We start from the raw sequence: 24,872 nt of genomic DNA, 5'->3' as shown, positions 1-24,872 counted from the left end.
TTTATTTATTTGTTTATGACTGTGCTGAGTCTTCGTTGCTGCGTGGGCTTTTCTCTATTTGTGGTGAGTGGGGGCTACTCTCCAGTTGCGGTACGTGGGCTTCTCATTGCTATGGCTTCTCTTGTTGTAGAGCACAGGCTCTACGGCTCTCAGGCTTCAGTAGCTGAAGCACATGGGCTCCGTAGTTGTGGCTCCTGGGCTCTGGAGCACAGGCTCAATAGTTGTGGCTTAGTTGCTCTACGGCATGTGGAATGTTCCTGGATCAGGGATCGAACCCATGTCTCCTGTATTAGCAGGCAGATTTCAATTCACTCTACCACCAGGGAAGTCCTAACAGCTTCTTTCTAATTTTATCCATAAGCTGTAGAATGCTCCATAGACATGAGTTTTATGATTCCTGAGGAAATTCAGTTCTCTAAGGAACTCATGTAACCATTTTGAAGAAAATACGTGTTTTTAGAATTAGTCTAAATATTATTTTCCAAAGCACAAATATAGGAAAAGGACTTCTTCTATGTAATTCAATTATTCTCTGGACATTTTGCTTCAGGGTGAGGGCTGGGGGTGTTCAGAGCCATAGTCAGGGTCCAAGGGAGCCAGATGGTCACAGTCTTATTCTTTATGCCAGTGGGTAACAGAGTGGATGACCTGAGCTTTGGACTACAGGCAGCATTTATTCTTGAGAGAAATAAGTAACAGGTCAATAGTCTGACTAGGTTTTCTAATCTAGTCACAGACTTCTCTGTGGGTAGGAAGACTCTCCAGTATCCAAATTGAATATCAATTTTTAAAATCTTTAAATTCAGCTGAGATTTCTGCCTGATGATCCACGTAAAGTTTTAATCACTTTTGCAGACAAGGTGACTGGATGGCTAACTTTGGGTCTAGTTTATTCTGTTTATACGTGAATATAAAGAACTTCTTGGCTCCTTCCTGTATCTTCTTCCTCTTTTTTCTGTTCTCACTTAAACTTTGACCCATTCAATGGGAGTCTGATCCACCAAGGGCCCTGCAGGAAGCCAAGGAAGAAACTATGGCAGCTGTTATCCTTTCTGTGCACCAGTCACTATCCCTTGATTGAGGATTCCCAGCCTGTCAGTGCTAGAGCTGGAATTTACCTCAATCCAGGCATCAAAATACAAAATAGGCCCTTGATCACACTCAGGAGTTGTCCCAATTCTTGTTTTCAGGCTCTTTCCCCCATAGCTCTTACCCTGTGCAATTTCTTCTGCTTAGAAATACCCTTCCCCTTTCAGTTCAGATAAGTTGCTCAGTCGTGTCCGACTCTTTGTGACCCCATGAATCGCAGCATGCCAGGCCTCCTTGTCCATCACCAACTCCCGGAGTTAACTGAGACTCACAATCGAGTCAGTGATGCCATCCAGCCATCTCATCCTCTGTCGTCCCCTTCTCCTCTTGTCCCCAATACCTCCCAGCATCAGAGCCTTTTCCAATGAGTCAACTCTTCGCATGAGGTGGCCAAAGTTACTGGAGTTTCAGCTTTAGCATCATTCCTTCCAAAGAAATCCCAGGGCTGATCTCCTTCAGAATGGACTGGTTGGATCTCCTTGCAGTCCAAGGGACTCTCAAGAGTCTTCTCCAACACCACAGTTCAAAAGCATCAATTCTTCGGCGCTCAGCCTTCTTCACAGTCCAACTCTCACATCCATACATGACCATAGGAAAAACCATAGACTTGACTAGACGAACCTTTGTTGGCAAAGTACTGTCTCTGCTTTTGAATATGCTATCTAGGTTGGTCATAACTTTCCTTCCAAGGAGTAAGCGTCTTTTAATTTCATGGCTGCAGTCACTGTCTGCAGTGATTTTGGAGCCCAAAAAAATAAAGTCTGACACTGTTTCCACTGTCTCCCCATCTATTTCCCATGAAGTGATTGGACCGGATGCCATGATCTTCGTTTTCTGAATGTTGAGCTTTAAGCCAACTTTTTCACTCTCCACTTTCACTTTCATCAAGAGGCTTTTTAGTTCCTCTTCACTTTCTGCCATAAGGGTGGTGTCATCTGCATATCTGAGGTTATGATATTTCTCCCGGCAATCTTGATTCCAGCTTGTGCTTCTTCCAGTCCAGCGTTTCTCATGATGTACTCTGCATATAAATTAAATAAACAGGGTGACAATATACAGCCTTGACGAACTCCTTTTCCTATTTGGAACCAGTCTGTTGTTCCATGTCCAGTTCTAACTGTTGCTTCCTGACCTGCATACAAATTTCTCAAGAGGCAGATCAGGTGGTCTGATCTGCCTCCCATCTCTTTCAGAATTTTCCACAGTTTATTGTGATCCACACAGTCAAAGGCTTTGGCATAGTCATATGCCAAATAAAGCAGAAATAGATGTTTTTCTGGAACTCTTTTGCTTTTTCCACGATCCAGCGGATGTTGGCATAGCTGTGAAAAGAAGAGAAGTGAAAAGCAAAGGAGAAAAGGAAAGATATAAACATCTGAATGCAGAGTTCCAAAGAATAGCAAGGAGAGATAAGAAAGCCTTCTTCAGTGATCAATGCAAAGAAATAGAGGAAAACAACAGAATGGGAAAGACTAGAGATCTCTTCAAGAAAATCAGAGATACCAAAGGAACATTTCATGCAAAGATGAGCTCGATAAAGGACAGAAATGGTATGGACCTAAAAGAAGCAGAAGATATTAAGAAGTGGTGGCAAGAATACACAGAAGAACTGTACAAAAAAGAGCTTCACGACCCAGATAATCACGATGGTGTGATTACTGACCTAGAGCCAGACATCCTGGAATGTGAAGTCAAGTGGGCCTTAGAAAGCATCACTACGAACAAAGCTAGTGGAGGTGATAGAATTCCAGTTGAGCTATTCCAAATCCTGAAAGATGATGCTGTGAAAGTGCTGCACTCAATATGCCAGCACATTTGGAAAACTCAGCAGTGGCCACAGGACTGGAAAAGGTCAGTTTTCATTCCAACTCCAAAGAAAGGCAATGCCAAAGAATGCTCAAACTACCACACAATTGCACTCATCTCACACGCTAGTAAAGTAATGCTCAAAAAATCTCCAAGCCAGGCTTCAGCAATATGTGAACCGTGAACTTCCAGATGTTCAAGCTGGTTTTAGAAAAGGAAGAGGAACCAGAGATCAAATTGCCTTTCCCCTTTATAGCCTGGTAACTTTGGTTTCATTTAAGAACATTCAAAACTTACCCTCTCCAGGCAGAATTAAATATCCCTCCATGGAAGACCTTCTGCTGCTGCTGCTAAGTCACTTCAGTCATGTCTGACTTTGTGCGACCCCATAGATGGCAGCCCACCAGGCTCCCCCGTCCCTGGGATTCTCCAGGCAAGAACACTGGAGTGGGTTGCCATTTCCTTCTCCAATGCATGAAAGTGAAAAGTAAAAGTGAAGTCGCTCAGTCGTGTCCGACTCTTTGCGACCCCATGGACTGCAGCCTACCAGGCTCCTCTGTCCATGGGATTTTCCAGGCAAGAGTACTGGAGTGGGGTGCCATTGTCTTCTCCGATGGAAGCCCTACTGACATTCAAATTTTTATTGACTTCAATTCACAATAAGTAAGACATCACTACCCAGTGCCAGGATATATAAATAACTGAAACAAAACTTGCATGAAAAAAATATAGAATAGTTACAGAATTCTGATAGTTTAAATTTTATTTCACTTTTTAAATTATATTAATAGTAATACACTTCAGAAAATATCAGTTCAGTACAGTCATTCAGTAGTGTCCAACTCTTTGCGACCCCATGAACCACAGCACGCCAGGCCTCCCTGTTCATCAACAACTCCCGGAGTCCATCCAAACCCATGTCCATTGAGTTGGTGATGCCATCCAAACATCTCATCTTCTGTCTTCCCCTTCTCCTCCCACCTTCAATCTTTCCCAGCATCAGGGTCTTTTCAAATGAGTCAGCTCTTCACATTAGGTGGCCAAAGTGTTGGAGTTTCAGCTTCAACATCAGTCCTTCCAATGAATATTCAGGACTGATTTCCTTTAGGATGGACTAGTTGGATCTCCTTGCAGTCCAAGTGTCTCTCAAGTCTTCTCCAATACCAGAGTTCAAAAGCAGCAATTCTTCGGTGCTCAGCTTTCTTTATAGTCCAATTCTCACATCCATACATGACTACTGGAAAAACCATAGCCTTGACTAGACGGACATTTGTTGGCAAAGTAATGGCTCTGCTTTTTAATATGCTGTCTAGGTTGGTCATAACTTTGCAAGGAGCAAGCATCTTTTAATTTCATGGCTGCAGTCACCATCTGTAGTGATGTTGGAGCCCAAGAATATAGTCTCCTACTGTATCCACTGTTTCCCCATCTATTTGCCATGAAGTGATGGGACCAGATGCCATGATCTTAGTTTTCTGAATGTTGAGTTTTAAGCCAACTTTTTCACTCTCCTCTTTCACTTTCATCAAGAGGCTTTTTAGTTCCTCTTCGCTTTCTGCCATAAGGGTGGTGTCATCTGCATATCTGAGGTTATTGATATTTCTCCCGGCAATCTTGATTCCAGCTTATGTTTCTTCCAGACCAGCATTTCTCATGATGTACTCTGCATACAAGTTAAATAAGCAGGGTGACAATATACAGCCTTGACGTACTCCTTTTCCTATTTGGGACCAGCCTGTTGTTCCATGTCCAGTTCTAACTGTGGCTTCCTGACCTGCATATAGGTTTCTCAAGAGGCAGGTCAGGTGGTCTGGTATTCCCATCTCTTTAAGAATTTTCCACAGTTTGTTGTGACCCATACAGTCAAAGGCTTTGGCATAGTCAATAAAGCAGAAATAGATGTTTTTCTGGAACTCTCTTGCTTTTTTGATGATCCAGTGGATGTTTGCAGTTTGATCTCTGGTTCCTCTGCCTTTTCTAAAATCAGCTTTAACATCTGGAAGTTCATGGTTCACATATTGCTGAAGTCTGCTTAGAGAATTTTGAGAATTTCTTTGCTAGCATGTGAGATGAGTGCAATTGTGCGGTAGTTTGAGCATTCTTTAGCATTGCCTTTCTTTGGGATTGAAATGAAAACTGATCTTTTCCAGTCCAGTGGCCACTGCTGAGTTTTCCAAATGTGCTGGCATATTGAGTGCAGCACTTTCACAGCATCATCTTTCAGGATTTGAAATAGCTCAACTGGAACTCCATCACCTCCACTAGCTTTGTTCATAGCAATGCTTCCTAAGGCCCACTTGACTGCACATTCCAGGATGTCTGGCTCTAAATGAGTGATCCCACCATCGTGATTATCTGGGTCATGAAGATCTTTTTTGTATAGTTCTTCTGTGTATTCTTGCCACCACTTCTTAATATTTTCTGCTTCTGTTAGGTCCATACCATTTCTGTCCTTTATTGAGCCCATCTTTGCATAAAATGTTCCCTTGGTATCTCTAGTTTTCTTGAAGAGATCTCTAGTCTTTCCCTTTCTGTTGTTTTCCTCTATTTCTTTGCATTGATCACTGAGGAAGGCTTTCTTTTCTCTCCTTGCTATTCTTTGGAACTCTCCATTCAAATAGGTATATCTTTCATTTTTTCCTTTGCTTTTTGCTTCTCTCTTTTCACAGCTATTTGTAAGGCCTCCTCAGACAGCCATTTTGCCTTTTTATATTTCTTTTTGTTGGGTATGGGTTGATCCCTATCTCCTGTACAATGTCACGAACCTCCGTCCATAGTTCATCAGGCAGTCTATCAGATGTAGTCCCTTAAATCTATTTCTCACTTCCACCGTATAATCATAAGGGATTTGATTGAGGTAATATCTGAATCGTCTAGTGGTTTTCCCTACTTTCTTCAATTTAAATCTGAATTTGGCAATAAGGAGTTCATGATCAGAGGCACAGTCAGCTCCTGGTATTGTTTTTGTTAACTGTATAGAGCTTCTCCATCTTTGGCTGCAAAGAATATAATCAATCTGATTTCAGTGTTGACCATCTGGTAATGTCCATGTATAGAGTCTTCTCTTGTGTTGTTGGAAGAGGGTGTTTGCTCTGATCAGTGCATTCTCTTGGCAGCATTCTATTAGCCTTTGCCCTGCTTCATTCCATACTCCAAGGCCAAATTTGCCTGTTACTCCAGGTGTTTCTTGACTTCCTACTTTTGCATTCCAGTCCCCTATAATGAAAAGGACACCTTTTTTGGGTGTCAGTTCTAGAAGGTCTTGTAGGTCTTCATAGAACCATTCAACTTCAGCTTCTTCAGCATTACCAATCGGGGCATTGACTTGGATTACCGTGACATTGAATGGTTTGCCTTGGGAATGAACAGAGATCATTCTGTTGTTTTTGAGATTGCATCCAAGTACTGCATTTCGGACTCTTTTGTTGACCATGATGGCTACTCCGTTTCTTCTAAGGGATTCCTGCCCACAGTAGTAAATATAATGATCATCTGAGTTAAATTCACCCATTCCCATCCATTTAAGTTCACTGATTCCTAAAATGTCAATGTTCACGCTTGCCATCTCCTGTTTGAACACTTCCAATTTGCCTTGATTCATGGACCTAACATTCCAGGTTCCTATGTAATACTGCTCTTTACATCACCAGTCACATCCACAACTGGGTGTTGTTTTTGCTTTGGCTCCATCCCTTCATTCTTTCTGGAGTTTTTTCTCCACTGATCTCCAGTAGCATATTGGGCACCTACCAACCTGGGGAGTTCATCTTTCACTGTCCTGTCTTTTTGCCTTTTCATACTGTTCATGGGGTTCTCAAGGCAAGAATACTGAAGTGGTTTGCCATTCCCTTCTCCAGTGGACCACATTTTGTCAGAACTCTCCACCATGACCCATCCGTCTTGGGTGGCCCTGCATGGCATGGCTCATAGTTTCATTGAGTTAGACAAGGCTGTGGTCCATGTGATTAGATTAGTTAGTTTTCTGTGATTGTGGTTTTCAACCTGTCTGCCTGCCCTCAGTTGCTATCATGACCTGCTAATGAGTTCAGCAGTTTGAAAAATTGTCCTCAAGGACACTCTTTCATCCTTTGACAGCTTTTCTTGCTTCTCTTGTCTCTGAAAGCCGCAGATGCTTGGCACCTCACACAGGTGCACTGGGCCCAGTTCTCTGGTGTCCCATACATTTGTCCTCTAAGAAGCTCCATTTTAATCTCATTTATTTGTCCAGTGATGAAAAGTTTGGCCCTAAGTGCATGACTATTTGTATCTTAGCTGGGTGTTCGTCACATATTTGATACTTAAACAAATCATTTCAGACACCTCCCTCCTTTATATCATTTAATTTTTAATAATAGTCATATGACAGGATTAATGATAGTAATGGCAAAAAGGAAACTTAGTGACAATTTTCTTTTTTTAAATTTAATGTGGCAAAATACATGTATCATGATATCTACCATCTTAACCATTTTTAAAAAATAGACATTGGATTTTATTTTATTTATTTTTTGGCCACGCCATATGGACTGTAGAGTCTTAGTTCCTGGAACCAATGCCTCTGAAGTGGAAGCAGAGTCTTGACCACTGGACCGCCAGGGAACTGCCCTATCTTAACTAGTTTTAAGTGTACAGTTCAGTAGCAGTTATGTATATTCACACTGTGGTAGAATCTCCAGAACTTTTGCATATTGCAAAATTGAAATTGTCTCCATTAAGCAAGAATGCCCCATTTCCATTCTCCCAACATCTCCTGGCAACCACCATTCTACTTCCTGTTTCTATGAATGTTTTGGCTACTCTAGACATTTCATGTAAGTTAAAACATACAGTTTGCATTTTTTATGACTAGTTTATTTCAGTTAACATCATGTCCTCAAATTTCAGCAGTATTGTAGCTTATGACAGTAGCTTCCTTCCTTTCCTTGGGACAAGATAATCTCTAAATCTGTCCACGTTGCAGCAAATAGCATAATTTCATTCTTTTTTATGTCTGAGTAATATTCCATTGTGTATATATACTACAACTTCTCCATCCATTCCTCTGTTGATGGACATTTAGTTTGCTTAAACCTAGGAATATTATTCAGCCATAAAGAATGAAATGATGTCATTTGAAGCAGTATGAATGGATCTAGAGATTATCAGAGTAATTGAAATAAGTTAGACAGAGAAGACAAATATCATAAGATACCACCCATATGTGGAATCTAATTTTTTAAAAAGAGATACAAATTAACTTATTTACAAAACAGAAACAGACTTACAGGTAATGATGACAAACTTATGGTTCCAAAAGGGAAATGTCGGGTTAGCAGGAGGGACAAATTAGGAACTTGGGATGAACATACACACCAGTGATCTTCCCAACCCAGGGATCAAACTCAGGTCTCCCACATTGCAGGCCGATTCTTTACTGTCTGAACCACCAGGGAAGTTCCAAACATTCACGCACTACTGTATGTAAGATAGATAACCAACAAGGACCTACCACATAGCACAGGAGATTCTACTCAATATTCTATGATAACCTGTATGAGAAAAGAATCTAAAAAAGAATGAATATGTGTATATGTATAACTGGATCACTTAGCTGTAGACCTGAAACTAACACAACATTGAAAATGAACTATACTCCAATAAAATTATAATATTTAAAAATAAATAAAATATGATTCCAAGGTTTCAGGCATCAGTCCCAGTGTTCTGTGTCTTGCATAGCCCTTTCTGCCCTGAGAAATAGAAATTATATAACTTGTTTTCTACTACACAGACTAGGGAGGATTCACAAGTCTGGTCCGGTGAGGTTCCAGGAAATAAATTTTAAGTGTTTATATAAAGCTTATTCACACTTTCTTGATCTAGAAGTTACACAAGAAACAGCAGAGAACTGAAATAAACCAGGTTCTGAAGAGAGGGAACGCTAAGTGTAGGCAGAAGGGTTGAACTGTGACACCCCATAGCATCCACAACTTGGAAAACAGGAGGTTTGATTCTAGGCCTTAGGTGATTTAGAAGCTGCATCACTATTAATGTTCACCATCATTTCCTGTTTCTCTGTTCTGATTGCTTTTGCTATGTAATAAACTGCCCTAACTTGGATGGTAAAAGTAAAACAAAACAAAATAAAATAAATATGGGAATGCAAACAATTCTCAAAAAGAGAAAAATTGAAGAATTTATACTACCTGATTTCGAGACTTACTATAAGGATACAGTAACCAAGACAGTGTGATATTGGCATAAAGACAGACATAAATCAGTGGAACAGAATAGAGTCCAGAAATAGATTCACAAATTCAATGGGTAAAAGATATTCTTCTCAACCAGTCATGATGGAAATATTGTATACCCCTATGGAAAAAAAGTGAAACTCAACTCCTTATCCCACATCATAACCAAGAAAATTATCTCACAATGGATCAATGGGGATTTCCCTGGTGGTCTAGCAGTTAAGAGTCTGTCTGCCAGTGTAGGAGACAGAGGTTCAATCCCTGGTCCAGGAAATAAAATCACACATGCTGTGGAGCAACGAAGCCCATGCGCCGTAACTACTGAGCCCACAAGCTCTGGAGCCCATGTGCCGCAGTAAGAGAAGCCACTGCACCAAGAAGCCCGTGGGTCACAGCCAGAGCGCAGCTGCCACCTGTGAAAACGAGGGAAAGCCTAGGAGCACCAACGAAGACCCAATGCAGCCAAAAATAAGCAGACAAATAAACGAATGGGACCCAGATAAAATCTAAACTTACAAAACCTCTGGAAGAAAATAGGTGAAAATCTTTGTAGCTCAGGATGAGAATGATTTTGTTGATAGGACACAGAAAACATGAATCAAAGAAGAAAAAATTAGTAAGTTGGGCTTCATAAAAATAAAAATGTTTTGCTCCTCAAAAGATGCAGAAGAATAAAAGGCAAACCGTTGTACTAATCACATTTTTAATTTTCCATATTTTATGGAAATAGAAACATATGTTTATAAAGATACTTGTCCATGAATATTCATAGAAGCTTCATTCATGACAGCCAAAAACTGGAAACAAACCAAATGTCTATCAACAGAACTAATAGGTAAATGGAACTTTTCCAACAGTAAAATACCGCTCAGCCATTTAAAAAGGACTGAACTATCAACACCTGCAAACAATAAGGCAAAATTTAACAGCACAATAGTAAGTGAAAGGAGCCAGACCCAAGAGCAACACTACCTTTGTCCATTTACATGAACTTCCAGAACAGGCAGGGGGTTCCCAGGTGGCTCAGTGCAGGAGACTCAGGAGATGTGGGTTCCAACCTTGGGTTGGGAAGATCCCCTGGAGGAGGAAATGGCCACCCATTCTAGTATTCTTGCCTGGAAAATTCTACAGACAGAGGACATAGGTGGGCTACAGTCCATAGGGTCGCAAAGAGCTGGACACAACTGAGCACACATGTCGCCCTAATGGTCCGGTAGCAAGCGATGATAATGAAGACAGAACACGCAATCCGGTGCAATGGGTCAAGGGACCTGTGGCCTCTACTGGAGTGAGGTGCAGAGTCCACTCTGAGTCCAGGTTTTATTCCTAATTGCAGACTACAAGACTTTCTTTGATCTTATCTTTCTCAAGACACTACACTGACATAGTCCGGATCTCCTTGTTTTCCCACCCCAGGCCTTCCCCTTCTCAGCTAGTCTTGGACAATTAGCAAGTGTGTAGGCAGCGTTCACGGAGAAGGCAATGGCACCCCACTCCAGTACTCTTGCCTGGAAAATCCCATGGACGGAGGAGCCTGGTAGGTTGCAGTCCATGGGGTCGCTGAGAGTCGGACACGACTGAGCGACTTCACTTTCACTTTTCACTTTCATGCATTGGAGAAGGAAATGGCAACCCACTCCAGTGTTCTTGCCTGGAGAATCCCAGGGATAGGGGAGCCTGGTGGGCTGCCGTCTCTGGGGTCGCACAGAGTCGGACACGACTGAAGCGACTTAGCAGCAGCAGCAGCAGGCAGCGTTCATGCCTGACTCTGACCCGGTGTTCCAAGGTCCATGCTTTCACAATCCCAGTCATACTCCCTTCTGGGTCTGGTCTTGGGGTTTGTAACAAGGCGATTATTCTAAGAAAAACATGAAAGATAATCATTAACACAGTTTTTTAATATATGCCGTTTTCCAGGTGCTATTTCTGTGAAATTTCTCAAGGCTGTGAAAGTACATTATTAGGAATTCCCACTACACACACACGTGCTAGAATGGGCAAAAGTAATTTATAGTTAAAGAAATCAGACCAGTGGTTGCTTTGATGGGGACTATAAAGAGGCACAAGGGAACTTTCTGCACTGATGGGAATTTTCTAAATCTTGACTGGGGTAAAATTAACTTTGGTGTGTACATTTGTGAAAGTTCCTTATATTTTATTGCTTGTAAAGCATATGTCAATGAGATTGATTTTTAAAACGAGGCAGTTTTGGGACTCCCCTGGTGATCCACTGGTTAAGATTTTGCCTTCCAGTGCAGGGAGTGTGGGTTCAAGCCCTGGTCAGGGAGCTAAGACCCCATATGCCTCGGCAAAGAACCAAAACATAGAACAGAAATAGTGTTGTAACAAATTCAGTAAAGACTATAAAAATGGTCCACATCAAAAAATCTTTAAAAAAAAATGAAGCAGTTTAATACTTAACTGGTACAGAAAGGTCTCAAAAACTTCAGTAGATGAAAAAAAACAGATGTCAAACATTATGTAATCTGTGTTCTTCTTGGTGTGGAAAAAAAGGGAAGTGACAATGGTTGCTTCCTGATAGTTTCTGTCTTATTAGTTTTACAGAATGAGGAGCCATTTTACAGAAAGAAGAAGATAATATTGGAGTCATTATTTGATTTCTCCATTTGGAAATAATATTGTCTTTTAGATACAGAAAGCTGGGAAGTTTTTATTCAGAAAAAGTAAGTATACAAAAAATCAAATCTGCCTGATTACATAGTGTGTTTTCAAATATGGGTGGTATTGAATAGAAAAATCGATTTATGCCTTCCTTCGATCAGTTATATATGGAATTCCCATCATATATTCTGTGATTTTGAGAATTCAGTTATAAATATGGTGGCCTGTGATAAATGGCAGAACCACAGATAAGCCACAAAGAGTGATGGTTTTAAAATATTGGTTCCCTGCCATCACCTGCTCTAACATTGTGTAGATCTAAGTGGCAACCAAAATGTAACTCTTTCCACCTTGATGACCATGTCTAGAGTATGCTGTCCAATGTAGTTAGTAGCAAGTAGCCATATGTGTTTATTTAAAATGTGAATTTAAATAAACAAAAATTAAATAAAATTTAAAATTCAGTCACACAGTCATACAAGCCACACTTCAACTGCTCAATAGCCACATGTGACTAATGGCTCCATTACTAGACAGAACAAATATAGAGCATGTGTACCATCTCAGAAAATGTGGTGACATTCCAGCTGAGGTTAGCAGTAGGGATCAGCGACAGAGACAAGGGGGACCTTGGATGGGACTCTGGAGGTCTGAGCACCTGACGATGCAGTTCAGATCAGAGAGGCCCTGGGGTGTTTGGGAGCAGATATCCATGTGGATTTGTCAAGAAAGATTTGAAAAGCAACAGCGGCCTAGCCCAGGAGAAAAGTAATGCAGACAATGTCTGAGAGTACGACATCAGAGAGACATTTCTCAGAGCTGGCAGGGACTGCCTGGGAGAGTTAGATCTTGGCAAGTCAGACATGAGACAGCTTTTCCACAGAACCTCACCATGAGAGATGAGAGTTTTGCAGTGATACTCTACAGAAAACACCAAATTTCACCTCAGATAAAATGTGCTAATCCTTTGAGTGGTGGCAACAGAATAATAGCTAACAATAGTAGCTAACATTTATTGAGCTATTACTTTCTATGAAATACTATACATGAATTCTCACTACAACTTCGTAAGTAACTTCTCAACTCCATTGTACAGATAAGGAACCAATGGTATACTGGAGCTGGTTCTTACTGTTTTATGAGACCTGATTGCTGAATGTTTATGCTTTATGCTAGCCAGCTGACATCCATTGTTAGCTTGAAATTGGCCACAGTGGAAATATTTATAATGTGCACATTGGTATGTGTTATGTATGAATTTGGGCCTTTACCCTCAGAGAGGCAGTGTTTTCAATGGTTAGCAGCACAGCACTGAAACAGGCTCAGAGAGGCTTAGCAACTTGCCAAGACTTCCCTGTTGGCTCAGATGGTAAAGAATCTGTCTGCCAATGCAGGAAACCTGGGTTTGATCCCTGGGTTGGGAAGATTTCCTGGAAAAAGAAATGGCAACCCACTCCAGTATTCTTGCCTGGAGAATTCCATGGACAGAGGAGCCTGGCAGGCTACAGTCCATGAGGTCACAAAGAGTCAGACTTGACTGAGCAACTAACACTTTCACTTTTCAAGGTTACACAGATGGTAGCAACTGGCAGATGGTATGCCAGTCTCCTTGTTTGAAAGCCCAACATCTTGCCCCTCTGACCTTACTCTCGTACAGCAAGGACAAGATTACTCACTTTACTTTGTCATCAGAGAATAAAACATTTTGTTCACCAAGGACTCTGATGTTAGGAATGAAGGGCTTTACAGAGCTCTGCTTGAAGGCCTGGAATTCAAGTATTCAGTATTCCCATAATTCAAGATAGGTCCAAAGGAGGTGGTGGTGGGGGGACGAATGACCCTAATGCTCTGGCAACATGATGCTAGTATACATATTGTGCATAAATGAATAAATATGTGTATTTTGTCTCACTCCCTCAGTGAATTTCATAAAGGAGAACAGTCAAGTTCTCATTCAAAGGATGGGAATGACTGTGATAAAGCAAATTTTGGATGAGCTATTTGTATGGAATGTTATGAATTATGAAGAAGTAAATGTCATTTGCGGCGAGAAGTTTGAGCAGGACGCTGCGAGAGGGGTCATTCACATGATTTTGAAGAAGGGTTCAGAAGCCTGTAACCTCTTTCTTAAATCCCTTGAAAAGTGCAACTATCCTCTGTTTCAGGAATTGCATGGACTAAGTAAGTATCAGTTTGCTTTTATATGTTCTAGAAATAGAATAAGCCACAAAGAAGATCCAGAATCCCCATGACAGAGCCTCTGCTCTCCTCCCTTTTCATATTCCTGGGCTGTGAGCTTTGGTCACATTCAGGAAAAGCTCAGACACTCTCAGGAAAAAGAAAAACATTCCCACTAGATTACTTGATGGTGAAGCCAAATAAGAAACTCCAAGGTCAGGGAATAAATGATTTAGCATAGTCCGACTTCAGAATCAAACTGGATAATGAAGGTACTTAAGTAGTCAAAGCAGGGACTCCCCTGGCAGTTCAGTGGTTAAGACTCCACATTTCCACTGCAGGGGGCACAGGTTCAATCCCTGGTCAGGGAACTAAGATCCATGATGCCAAGTGCCCACACCCCTAAAAAAGAGGCGTCAATGCCGTAGTAGTTTTCAACATTCCTCAATCTGACGAGGACCATCTTTGGACAAGTGGCCCCGTGACTACCTACTCTGATCCAAGCTCCATGCTAAAGAGAGCCTGACTGACTAAAGCAGCATGATTCTGCTTTTCATGAAATATTAATCAAGGTTAAGTCTTGATTTGCTGGGTGTCACCCCAGACCATCACTCTAAGCCATTTCCCCACTAGTCTCATGTACTTTCCTTATCCCAAACACTGGCTCCTCTCCTTTCCAATCAGCTGCTACAAAGTTTGGTGGTGGAAATGAAGAAACAGAAGGGGAATGAGGGTAAAGGGTAACAGGGAAAAGCAGGAGTAAATATCTGGAACCCTTTCTGCCAATCCAGAACTGGGGAAGGAAATTAAAGTCAGATTCTCAGCACCAACCTTTCCTTCCTCCTCCTGAATGCTAAGTTCTGAGGAGACACAGAACTGGGTCCTTTTTAACCTCACCTCTTCTCTAACAGGTCTTTTTCATCAGATGTCAGAAGAAGACTTAGATGATTTGGCTCAGGAATTAAAGTACTTCTATCAGAGCCCATCTTTTCTCAACTTCTATCCCCTGGGTGAAGATATTGACATCATGTTTAATTTGAAAAGCACCTTCACAGAACCGGTGCTATGGAAGAAGGACCGACACCACCACCGCCTGGAGCAGCTGACCCTGAGTGGCCTGCTGGACACTCTTCAGAGCCCCTGCATCATCGAAGGGGAATCGGGCAAAGGGAAGTCCACTCTGCTGCAGCGAATTGCCATGCTCTGGGCCTCTGGAGAGTGCCAGCCTCTCACCAAGTTCAAATTAGTCTTCTTTCTTCGTCTGAGCAGGGCCCAGGGTGGACTCATCGAAACCCTGTCTGACCAACTCCTGGATATACCTGATGTGATCAGTAAGCAGACTTTCATGGCCAGGCTGCTGAAGTTACGGCAGAGGGTTCTTTTTCTCCTTGATGGCTATAATGAATTCAAGGCCCAGAACTGCCCAGAAATTGAAGCCCTGATAAAGGAAAACCACCGCTTCAAGAATATGGTTATCGTCACCACCACCACAGAGAGCCTGAGGCACATCCGGCAGTTTGGGGCACTGATTGCCGAGGTGGGGGATATGACTGAGAGCAGTGCCCAGGCTCTCATCCGGGAAGTGCTGAGAAAGGAGTTCGCTGAAGGCCTGTTGCTCCAAATTCAGAAATCCAGGTGCCTGAGGAATCTAATGAAGACCCCTCTCTTTGTGGTCATCACTTGCGCACTTCAGATGGGGAAAAGTGAGTTCCACTCTCACACACAAACCACGCTGTTCTGTGCCTTCTACGATCTGCTAATAAATAAAAACAGGCACAAACGCAAAGGGCTGGCTCCAAGTGAAGTCACTCAGAGCTTGGACCACTGTGGAGACCTAGCTCTGGAGGGTGTGTTCTCCCGCAGGTTTGATTTCGAACCAGACGACTTGTCCAGTGTGAACGAGGATGTCCTGCTGACAACAGGACTCCTCTGTAAATACACAGCGCAACGGTTCAAGCCAAAGTATAAATTCTTTCATCAGTCATTCCAGGAGTACACAGCAGGACGCAGACTCAGCAGTTTACTGACGTCTGGAGAACCAGCGGAGGTGACCAAGGGGAATGGTCACCTGCAGAAAATGGCTTCCATTTCAGACATTACATCCAAGTACAGCAACTTGCTCCTGTACACGTGCGGCTCATCTGCCGAAGCCACCCGGACTGTTCTGAAACACTTGTCATCAGTGTATCAACATGGCAGTCTTCTTGGACTTTCCGTCACCAAGAGGCCTCTCTGGAGGCAGGAATCTATGCAAAATATGAAAAGCACCACTGTGCAAGAAATTCTGAAAGCCATAAACATCAATTCCTTTACAGAGTGTGGAATCAACTTATTCCATGAGAGTATATCCACATCTAGCCTGAGCAAAGAATTTGAAGATTTCTTTCGCGGTAAAAGCTTATATATCAACTCAGAGAATATCCCTGACTACTTATTTGACTTCTTTGAAGACTTGCCTAACTGTGCAAGTGCTCTGGACTTCGTTAAACTGGACTTCTATGGGGGGGCTGTGGGAGACACAGGCGGGAACCAGGATCAAGAGTTCTCAGGAACCTACATTCCCAGCAGGGCTGTGTCTTTGTTCTTCAACTGGAAGCAGGAGTTTAAGACCTTGGATGTCACGCTCCGGGATTTCTGCAAGTTGAGTAAGAAAGATATCAAATATCTGGAGAAAATATTCAGCTCAGCTACAAGCCTCAGGTTGCACATTAAGAGATGTGTCGGAATGGCTGGAAGCCTCAGTTCAGTCCTCAGCACCTGTAAGAACATTCATTCCCTCATAGTGGAAGCCAGTCCCCTCACCCTAGAAGACGAGCAGCATATCACATCTGTGACAAACCTGCAGACCTTGGGTGTTTATGACCTACAGATTCAACGGCTGCCAGGTACTGTGAACACCAGCAGTTTAAGCTATAATCCAACCTGGTTATTTACTGCAGAAATATTAGCCATCATTTGTTTTGCCTGAAATTTCTTGAATTTGCCTGAATTTCCAATAGTTTCTACCAGGAGTCAGGACTTAGAAGGGAAGTGGGAGGGCTTGGGAGAGAGTTCCTTGCTGGGGGAAGGCTGTCAGGTTGGGAGGCCCTAGGGTGGATTCCCAGAACTGAAGCCCTAGAGTCTGACTGCATAGCTATGTGGTAGCATGTATGGTGGTGTGTGAGTGTGTGTGTGTACGTAGGTGTGTGTGTGCATGTGTATGTATATAGTAGGTTAAGCTTGTTTTCTGTGATCCCTCCATCTTGTCAGCATCTCTGTCTCAACCCAACACTCACTCCTTTCCTACCAAGTAGCACCTGTCCTTCTTTGAAGTCTGGGAGGAAAACCACCCATTAATCGATCGCCTGCAGAAGCTAGTGGCCAGTCATGTCACTAGACTCTTAACAGGACATTGCAGCACACACCCAGTCCCACCTCCACCTCAAGTATCATTCATTTTGAAAAAAAATTTGGGGAACAGGTTTTGTCTAACATGAAGAAATTCGAGACAACAGACGCAATATATATGCAGTAAATCTTTCTGGGTAAAGGGGAGTTTTCACCAAATTCAAAATAACACTAAGGGTGAGGGTTACCTGTGTAGACCCTTACCTGTGTAGACCAGCCACACCTGTGTAGATCCCTCCTGTTGACCAGAGCAGGGGCTGCTGAGTTCTGTGTAGTTATGGGTCGACAGGAACCTTGCTTTATGTGCCTGTAATCTAAGATTGGTTTTCATCCGCAAATGATTTCCCTTTTGCTCTGCCTCACTTGTCACCATGTAGGGGATAAGCTTTGCAACCTTCTACTCAATGCAAGAGTCCCTTCTATGAGGTTCTGGATAGTTACTCAGACTATTAATCTACCTTCTGTGCTAGAAGGCTTACCGTCTCCTCTTGATGGCAATTCTCTTGTGCCAATTTGGCAAACTAGGTCACTTACAGGCTGAATTTGATCTACGTATTATTAAAAATTTCTTTTTTAATGTTGGCCAATATTTTGTTCTTAATATTTTACATTTTTTTTGAGTAAGGTGTTCACATGGTCCAAATTATAAAATAACCTATAATGAAAAGCCTCCTTCCTTCCCCTCTCCCCTCACAATGATTCTTTTCCTTGAAGGAGCGGTCACCATTTTGAAGTTGGGAGATGTCATATGAAAATACAAGATTCTCATTTCTCTTGAAACTTGCAGACTTGACAACTGCGCTTGGTAACAACTGGCTAGAGCTTCATGATCTGATCCTATGCTCTTTGGACAAGACACATAATCTCCAGTAAGACACAGAGGTCACCTGTTCTACTTCTTGTAATAACATCATCTCTCTCACCCTCTCTGACGTTTGAGTTTGTAATCAGCACTTATTTTTTCTTACAGCTAGGACCTAGTCACTACTGAAGGGCATGTAGGTTATTTTCTGCTTGGGCAATTATAAGTAAAGCTACTATAAACATTACTATGCAAATTTTTATGTAAAAATACGTTTTCAATTCACTTGGGTAAATATTTAGTGCTGGAACTGCTGAACCATATGACAAGTGCTTGTTTAACTTTTGAAGAAACTTCCCAGCTATTTTCCACTGTGTACCTTTTACATTTTCAATAGCAATACCTGAGAATTTTAGTTGTTCTGCATTCTCACTAGCACTTAGTATTCTTGCTATTTGTCTCTTTTTTTCATTTTATAATAATAATAAAAAAGGAAACAATAATACCAAGTGCTGCTGAGGATATGGAGAAACTAGAACTCTATGCATAATGTTGTCTCATCAGAGTTGGCTGATAAAAGTTGAAAATTTTTCATGCGCTTATTTGCCAACTTAGTGAAATGTCTGTTCAAGTTTTTCCCCATTCTTAATTGGGTTAATTTGTTTTCTTAGTGTTGAGTTTTAAGTGTTTTTTTAATACATTCTGGATATAAGTCCTTTGTCAGATAAGTGATTTGAAAATATTTTCTCCCAATCTGTAGTCTTTTCATTCTTTAACAGTGTCTTTCATAGGACAAAAGTTTTATTGCCGTCCACTTTTTCTCTTTGTGAATCACGCTTTGGGTGTCATGTCTAAGAACTCTTTGTATAACCCCAGGTCAACATGATTTTTTCCATATTTTCTTTCAAAGTTTTACGTTTTACATTTAGATCTGTGATGCACTTTGAGTTAACATTTGTGTAAAGTGTTAAGTTTAGATCAAAGTTCATTTTTCTTCCCTATGGATATCCAGTTATTCTGTTTATTGAAATAACAGTTCTTTCATGTTTGAATAACCTTTTTATCCTTGCCCAAATTATTTGGCTATAGTTGTATGGGTATAATTTTGAATACTATTTTCCATTGATCTTTCATTTGCCAATACCCATGCCTATTTCTTGTCAATACTCCATTGTCTTAGTAACTTCTGCTTTATAGTAAGTCATAAAATTGGATAGTATTATTTCTCCAAATTGATTTTCCTTGTTCTAAAAAATTACAAAATATTCCAGTTCCTTTGTTCTTCCATATAAATTTTAGAATCACTTTTTTTTTGGCTAGGGCACGTAGCCTGTGGGATCTTAGTTCCTCAACCAGGGACTGAATCTGAGCCCTTGGTAGTGAAAACATAGAGTTCTAACCACTAGACTGGCAGTGAATTCCGAAGAATCACATTTATATCATCAAAAATTCTTCCTGAAATCTTGGTTGGAATTACATTGATCTATAGACTAATTTCGGAGAAGGCAATGGCAACCCACTCCAGTACTCTTGCCTGGAAAACCCCATGGACGGAGGAGCCTGGTAGGCTGCAGTCCATGGGGTCGCTAAGAGTTGGACATGACTAAGCGACTTCACTTTCACTTTTCACTTTCATGCACTGGGGAGGGAAACAGCAACCCACTCCAGCCTGGAGAATCCCGGGGATGGCGGAGCCTGGTGGGCTGACACGACTGAAGCAACTTAGCAGCAGCAGCATACACTAATTTGTGGCTTTCCAGGTGGGGCAAGTGGTAAAGAACATGCCTATCAATGCAGGAGATGTGAGACACTGGTTCAATCCTTGGGTCCAGAAGACCCCCTGGAGGAGGGCATGGAACCCACTTTAGTCTTCTTACCTGGAGAATTCCATGGACAGAGAAGCTTGGAGGGCTACAGTCCATAGCTTCATGAAGAGTCAGATATGACTGAAGTAACTTGGCACACACATGCATAGACTAATTTATAGAGAACTGACATAATTTTTATGTTGGATATTTCAACCTATGACCATGGTTTCTCTTTCCATTTATTTAGATTTTTCTTAAATTTTTTTCATTATTTTGAATTTTTCATCATGTTGATCCTGTATATGTTTTATTAGATTTATACCTTTTACATTCTTTTGGAGCTATTGTAAATGGTATTTAAAAAAATCTGGTTAATGGGATTTCCCTGGTGGTCCAGTGGCTAAGACTCCTTGCTCCCAATGCAGGGGGCCTGGGTTCAATTCCAGGTCATGGAACTAGATTCCAAGTGCCACAACTAGGAGTCTGCAGGCTGCAATGAAGATCAAGATCCCCTGTGCTGCAACTAAGACCTGGTGAAGCCAAATATAAATAAATAAATATTTTTAAAAAATCTGGTTACCAAAAAAAAAAAAATCTGGTTACCAATTATTTATTGCTACTACAGAAATTCAGTTCAGTTCAGTCATTCAGTTGTGTTCGACTATCTGCCACCCCATGGACTGTAGCACACCAGGCTTCCCTGTCCAACACCAACTCCCAGAGCCTGCTCAAACTCATGCCCATTGAGTCAGTGATGCCGTCCAACCATCTCATCCCCTATCATCCTCTTCTCCTCCTACTTTCAATCTTTTCCAGCATCAGGGTCTTTTCAAATGAGTCAGTTCTTCACATCAGGTGGCCAAGGTATGGAAGCTTCTGTTTCAGCATCAGTCCTTCCAAGGAATATTCTGGACTAATTTCCTTTAGGACTGACTGGTTTGATCTCCTTGCAGTCCAAGGGACTTTCAAGAGTCTTCTCCAACACCACAGTTCAAAAGCATCAATTCTTCAGCACTCAGCTTTCTTTATAGTCCAACTCTCATATCCATACATGACTACTGGAAAAACCATAGCTTTGACTAGATGGACCCTTGTTGGCAAAGTAATGTCTCTGCTTTTTAATATGCTGTCTAGGTTGGTCATAGCTTTTCTTCCAAGGAGCAAGCATCTTTTAATTTCATGGCTACAGTCACAATTGGCAGTGATTTTTGGACCCCCCAAAAATAAAGTCTGTCACTGTTCCCACTGTTTCCCCATCCATTTGCCATGAAGTGATGGGACCAGATGCCATGATCTTAGTTTTCTGAATGTTGAGTTTTAAGCCAACACTTTCACTCTCCTCTTTCACTTTCATTAAGAGGCTCTTTAGTTCTTTGCTTTCTGCCATAAGGATGGTATCATGTGCATATCTGAGGTTATTGATATTTCTCCTGGCATCTTGATTCCAGCTTGTGCTTCATCCAGTCCGGCATTTCACATGATGTACTCTGCATATAAGTTAAATAAACAGGGTGACAATATACAGCCTTGACATACTCCTTTCCCAGTTTGGAACCAGTCTGTTGTTCCATGTCCAGTTCCAACTATTGCTTCTTGATCTGCATACAGATTTCTCAGGAGGCAGGTAAGGTGGTCTGGTATTCCCATCTCTTTCAGAATTTTTCAGTTTATTGTGATTCACACAGCTAAAGGCTTTGACATAGTCAATAAAACAGAAGTAGATGTTTTTCTGGAACTCTCTTGCTTTTTCAATGATCCAATGGATGTTGGCAGTTTGATCTCTGGTTCCTCAGCCTTTTCTAAATCCACTTGAACATCTGGAAGTTCACGGTTCACATTCTGCTGACGCCTGGCTTGGAGAATTTTGAGCATTACTTTACTAGCGTGTGAGATGCTTGCAATTGTGCGGTAGTTTGAGCATTCTTTGGCATTGCCTTTAAACTGATCTTTTCCAGTCCTGTGGCCACTGCTGAGTTTTCCAAATTTGCTAGCATATTGAGTGCAGCACTTTCACAGCATCATCTTTTAGGCTTTGAAAGAGCTCCACTGGAATTCCATCACCTCCACTAGCTTTGTTCCTAGTGATACTTTCTAAGGCCCACTTGACTTCGCACTTCAGGATGTCTGGCTCTAGGTGAGTGATCACACCATCGTGGTTATCTGGGTCATGAAGATCTTTTTTTGTATAGTTCTTCTATGTGTTGTTGCCACTGCTTCTTAATATCTTCTGCTTCTGTTAGGTCCATACCATTTCTGTCCTTTATCGTGCCCATCTTTGCATGAAATGGTCCCCTTGCTATCTCTAATCTTCTTGAAGAAATCTCTAGTCTTTCCCATTCTGTTGTTTTCCTCTATTTCTTTGCCTTGATCACTGAGGAGGCTGTCTTATCTCTCCTTGCTATTCCTTGGAACTCTCCATTCAAATGGGTATCTCTTTCCTTTTCTCCTTTGCCATTAGCTTCTCTTATTTTCTCAACTATTTGTAAGGCCTCCTCAGACAACCATTTTGCCTTTTTTCATTTCTTTTTCTTGGGGATGGTCTTGATCACTGCCTCCTGTACAATGCCACGAACCTCTATCCATAGTTCTTCAGGCACTCTATCAGATGTAATCTCTTGAATCTGTTACTGCCCCTGTATAATTGTAAGGGATTTGATTGAGGCCATACCTGAATGGTCTACTGGTTTTCCCTACTTTATTCACTTAAGTCTGAATTTGGCAATAAGGAGTTCATGATCTGAGCCACAGTCAGCTCCTAGTCTCATTTCTGCTGACTGTATAGAGCTTCTCCATCTTTGGCTGCAAAGAATATAATCAATCTGATTTAGGTATTGACCATCTGGTGATGTCCATGTGTAGGGTCTTCTCTTGTGTTGTTAGAAGATGGTGTTTGCTATGACCAGCGCATTCTCTTGGCAAAACTCTGTTAGCCTTTGCCTGGCTTCATTTTGTACTCCAAGGCCAAATTTGCCTGTTATTCCAGGTATCTCTTGACTTCCTACTTTTGCATTCCAGTCCCCTAAAATGAAAAGGACATCTTTTTTGGGTGTTAGTTCTAGAAGGTCTTGCAGGTCTTCATAGAACCACAACTTCAGCTTCTTCAGGGTTACTGGTTGAAACATAGACTTAGATCACTGTGATATTGAATGGTTTGCCTTGGAAATGAACAGAAATCATTCTGTCATTTTTGAGATTGCACCCAAGAACTGCATTTTAGACTCTTTTGTTGACTATGAGGGCTACTCCATTTCTTCTAAGGGATTCTTGCCCACAGTAGTAGATATAATGGTCATCTGAGTTAAATTTGCCCATTCCAGTCCATTTTAGTTCACTGATTCCTGAAATGTCGATGTTCACTCTTGCCATCTCCTGTTTGAACACTTCCAATTTACCCTGATTCATGGACTTAACATTCTAGGTACCTATGCAATATTGCTCTTTACAGTATCAGACTTGACTTCCATCACCAGTCACATCCACTGCTGGGGGTTGTTTTTGCTTTGGCTTTGTCTCTTCATTCTTTCTGGAGTTATTTCTCCACTCCTCCAGTAGCATTTTGTGCACCTACCGACCTGTGGAGTTCTATCTTTTTGCCTTTTCATACTGTTCATGGAGTTGTCAAGGTAAGAGTACCGGTGGCTTGCCATTCCCTTCTCCAGTGGACCATGTTTTGTCAGAACTCTCCACCATGACCCATCCATATTGGGTGGCCCTATACAGCATGGCTCATAGTTTCACTGAGTTAGACAATTGGAGAAGGCAATGGCACCCCACTCCAGTACTCTTGCCTGGAAAATCCCATGGATGGAGGAGCCTGGAAGGCTGCAGTCCATGGGGTCGCTGAGGGTCGGACATGACTGAACAACTTCACTTTCACACACTGGAGAAGGAAATGGCAACCCACTCCAGTGCTTTTGCCTGGAGAATCCCGGTGGGGTGCTGTCTGTGGGGTCGCACAGAGTCGGACACGCCTGAAGTGACTTAGCAGTAGCAGTAGTAGTGGTCCATGGGATCAGTTTGATTAGTTTTCTGTGATTTTGGTTTTCATTCTGTCTGCCTTCTGACAGATAAGGATAAGAGGCTTATGGAAGCTTCCTGATGGGAGAGACTGACTGTGGGAGAAACTGGGTTTTGTTATGGTAGGCGGGACCATGCTCAGTAAATGTTTAATCCAATTTTCTGTTGATGGGCAGGGCTGTGTTCCCTCCCTGTTGTTTGACCTGAGACCAAACTATGCTGGAGGTATTGAAGATAATGGGGACCTCCTTCAAAGTTCCCATGCTCGCACTGCCCCAGTCAGCACCCCGCTACCCTGCAGCAGAAATACAATTGATTTTTTTGTGTGTTGATATTGTACTCTGTATCTATGATAAACTTATTTCATGTCCCCTCCAAAAAGAATATCTTTATTTCTTCCATTCCAATTTGTATACTTTTTATTTCATTGTCTTGCCTTATTGCATTATGACTTGCAGTACATAGTGTTGAACAGAAGAGATGAAAGTGAACATCCTCCCTTGTTTCTGATCTTAGGGAGAAAGCATTCAGACTTTCACTATTAAGTATGACATTCATTAATTGCCATTTTTTGTTTTTTTTTTAAGATGCCTTTTGTTAGGTTGAGGAAGTTTCCTTCTATTCCTAGGTGGCTGAGAGTTTTTCTCATAAACAGTTATCAGATTATGACAAACATTTTTGCTGTGTCAATTTATATGATCATTTCATTTTTCTTCTCTAGACTGTTAATATAGTGAATTACATGGATTGATTTTCAAATATCAAAACAATCCTGCACTCCTGTATGAAGCTCACTTGGTGGTAGTATAATATTCTTTTTATGCATGACTGGACTCCTTGGTAATATTTTGTTGAGAATTTTGGCTTCTATGTTCATGAGTGATACTGCTTCAAAGTTTTCTTTTGTTTTATTTTCTTGGTCTGAGTTACACA

General features: G+C 41.6%; 1 protein-coding gene and 1 long non-coding RNA gene across 2 annotated transcripts in view; one reads left to right on the top strand and one right to left on the bottom strand.

The window, feature by feature from the left end:
• NLRC4 (NLR family CARD domain containing 4) overlaps positions 1-24,872 on the top strand; it is a 49,463-nt gene that overhangs the window by 1,600 nt on the left and 22,991 nt on the right. Inside the window, exons 2-4 of the mRNA XM_006080583.4 lie at positions 11,683-11,809; positions 13,668-13,928; positions 14,837-16,810. Of these exons, the coding sequence (XP_006080645.2) occupies position 11,809; positions 13,668-13,928; positions 14,837-16,810 (2,236 nt within the window). The 5' untranslated portion in view covers positions 11,683-11,808. The remainder of the gene's footprint in view (positions 1-11,682; positions 11,810-13,667; positions 13,929-14,836; positions 16,811-24,872) is intronic.
• The window catches only part of LOC123328419, a 34,967-nt gene continuing 20,874 nt past the window's right edge, over positions 10,780-24,872 (bottom strand). Inside the window, exon 3 of the long non-coding RNA XR_006543234.2 lies at positions 10,780-10,983. This is a non-coding gene — a long non-coding RNA (uncharacterized LOC123328419). The remainder of the gene's footprint in view (positions 10,984-24,872) is intronic.

The sequence above is a fragment of the Bubalus bubalis genome, chromosome 12 (assembly GCF_019923935.1).
Source record: "Bubalus bubalis isolate 160015118507 breed Murrah chromosome 12, NDDB_SH_1, whole genome shotgun sequence".
Classification (NCBI taxonomy): Eukaryota; Metazoa; Chordata; class Mammalia; order Artiodactyla; family Bovidae; genus Bubalus; species Bubalus bubalis.
Note: the sequence above shows the minus strand (reverse complement) of the source record. Positions and strands in the feature narration are given on the sequence as shown.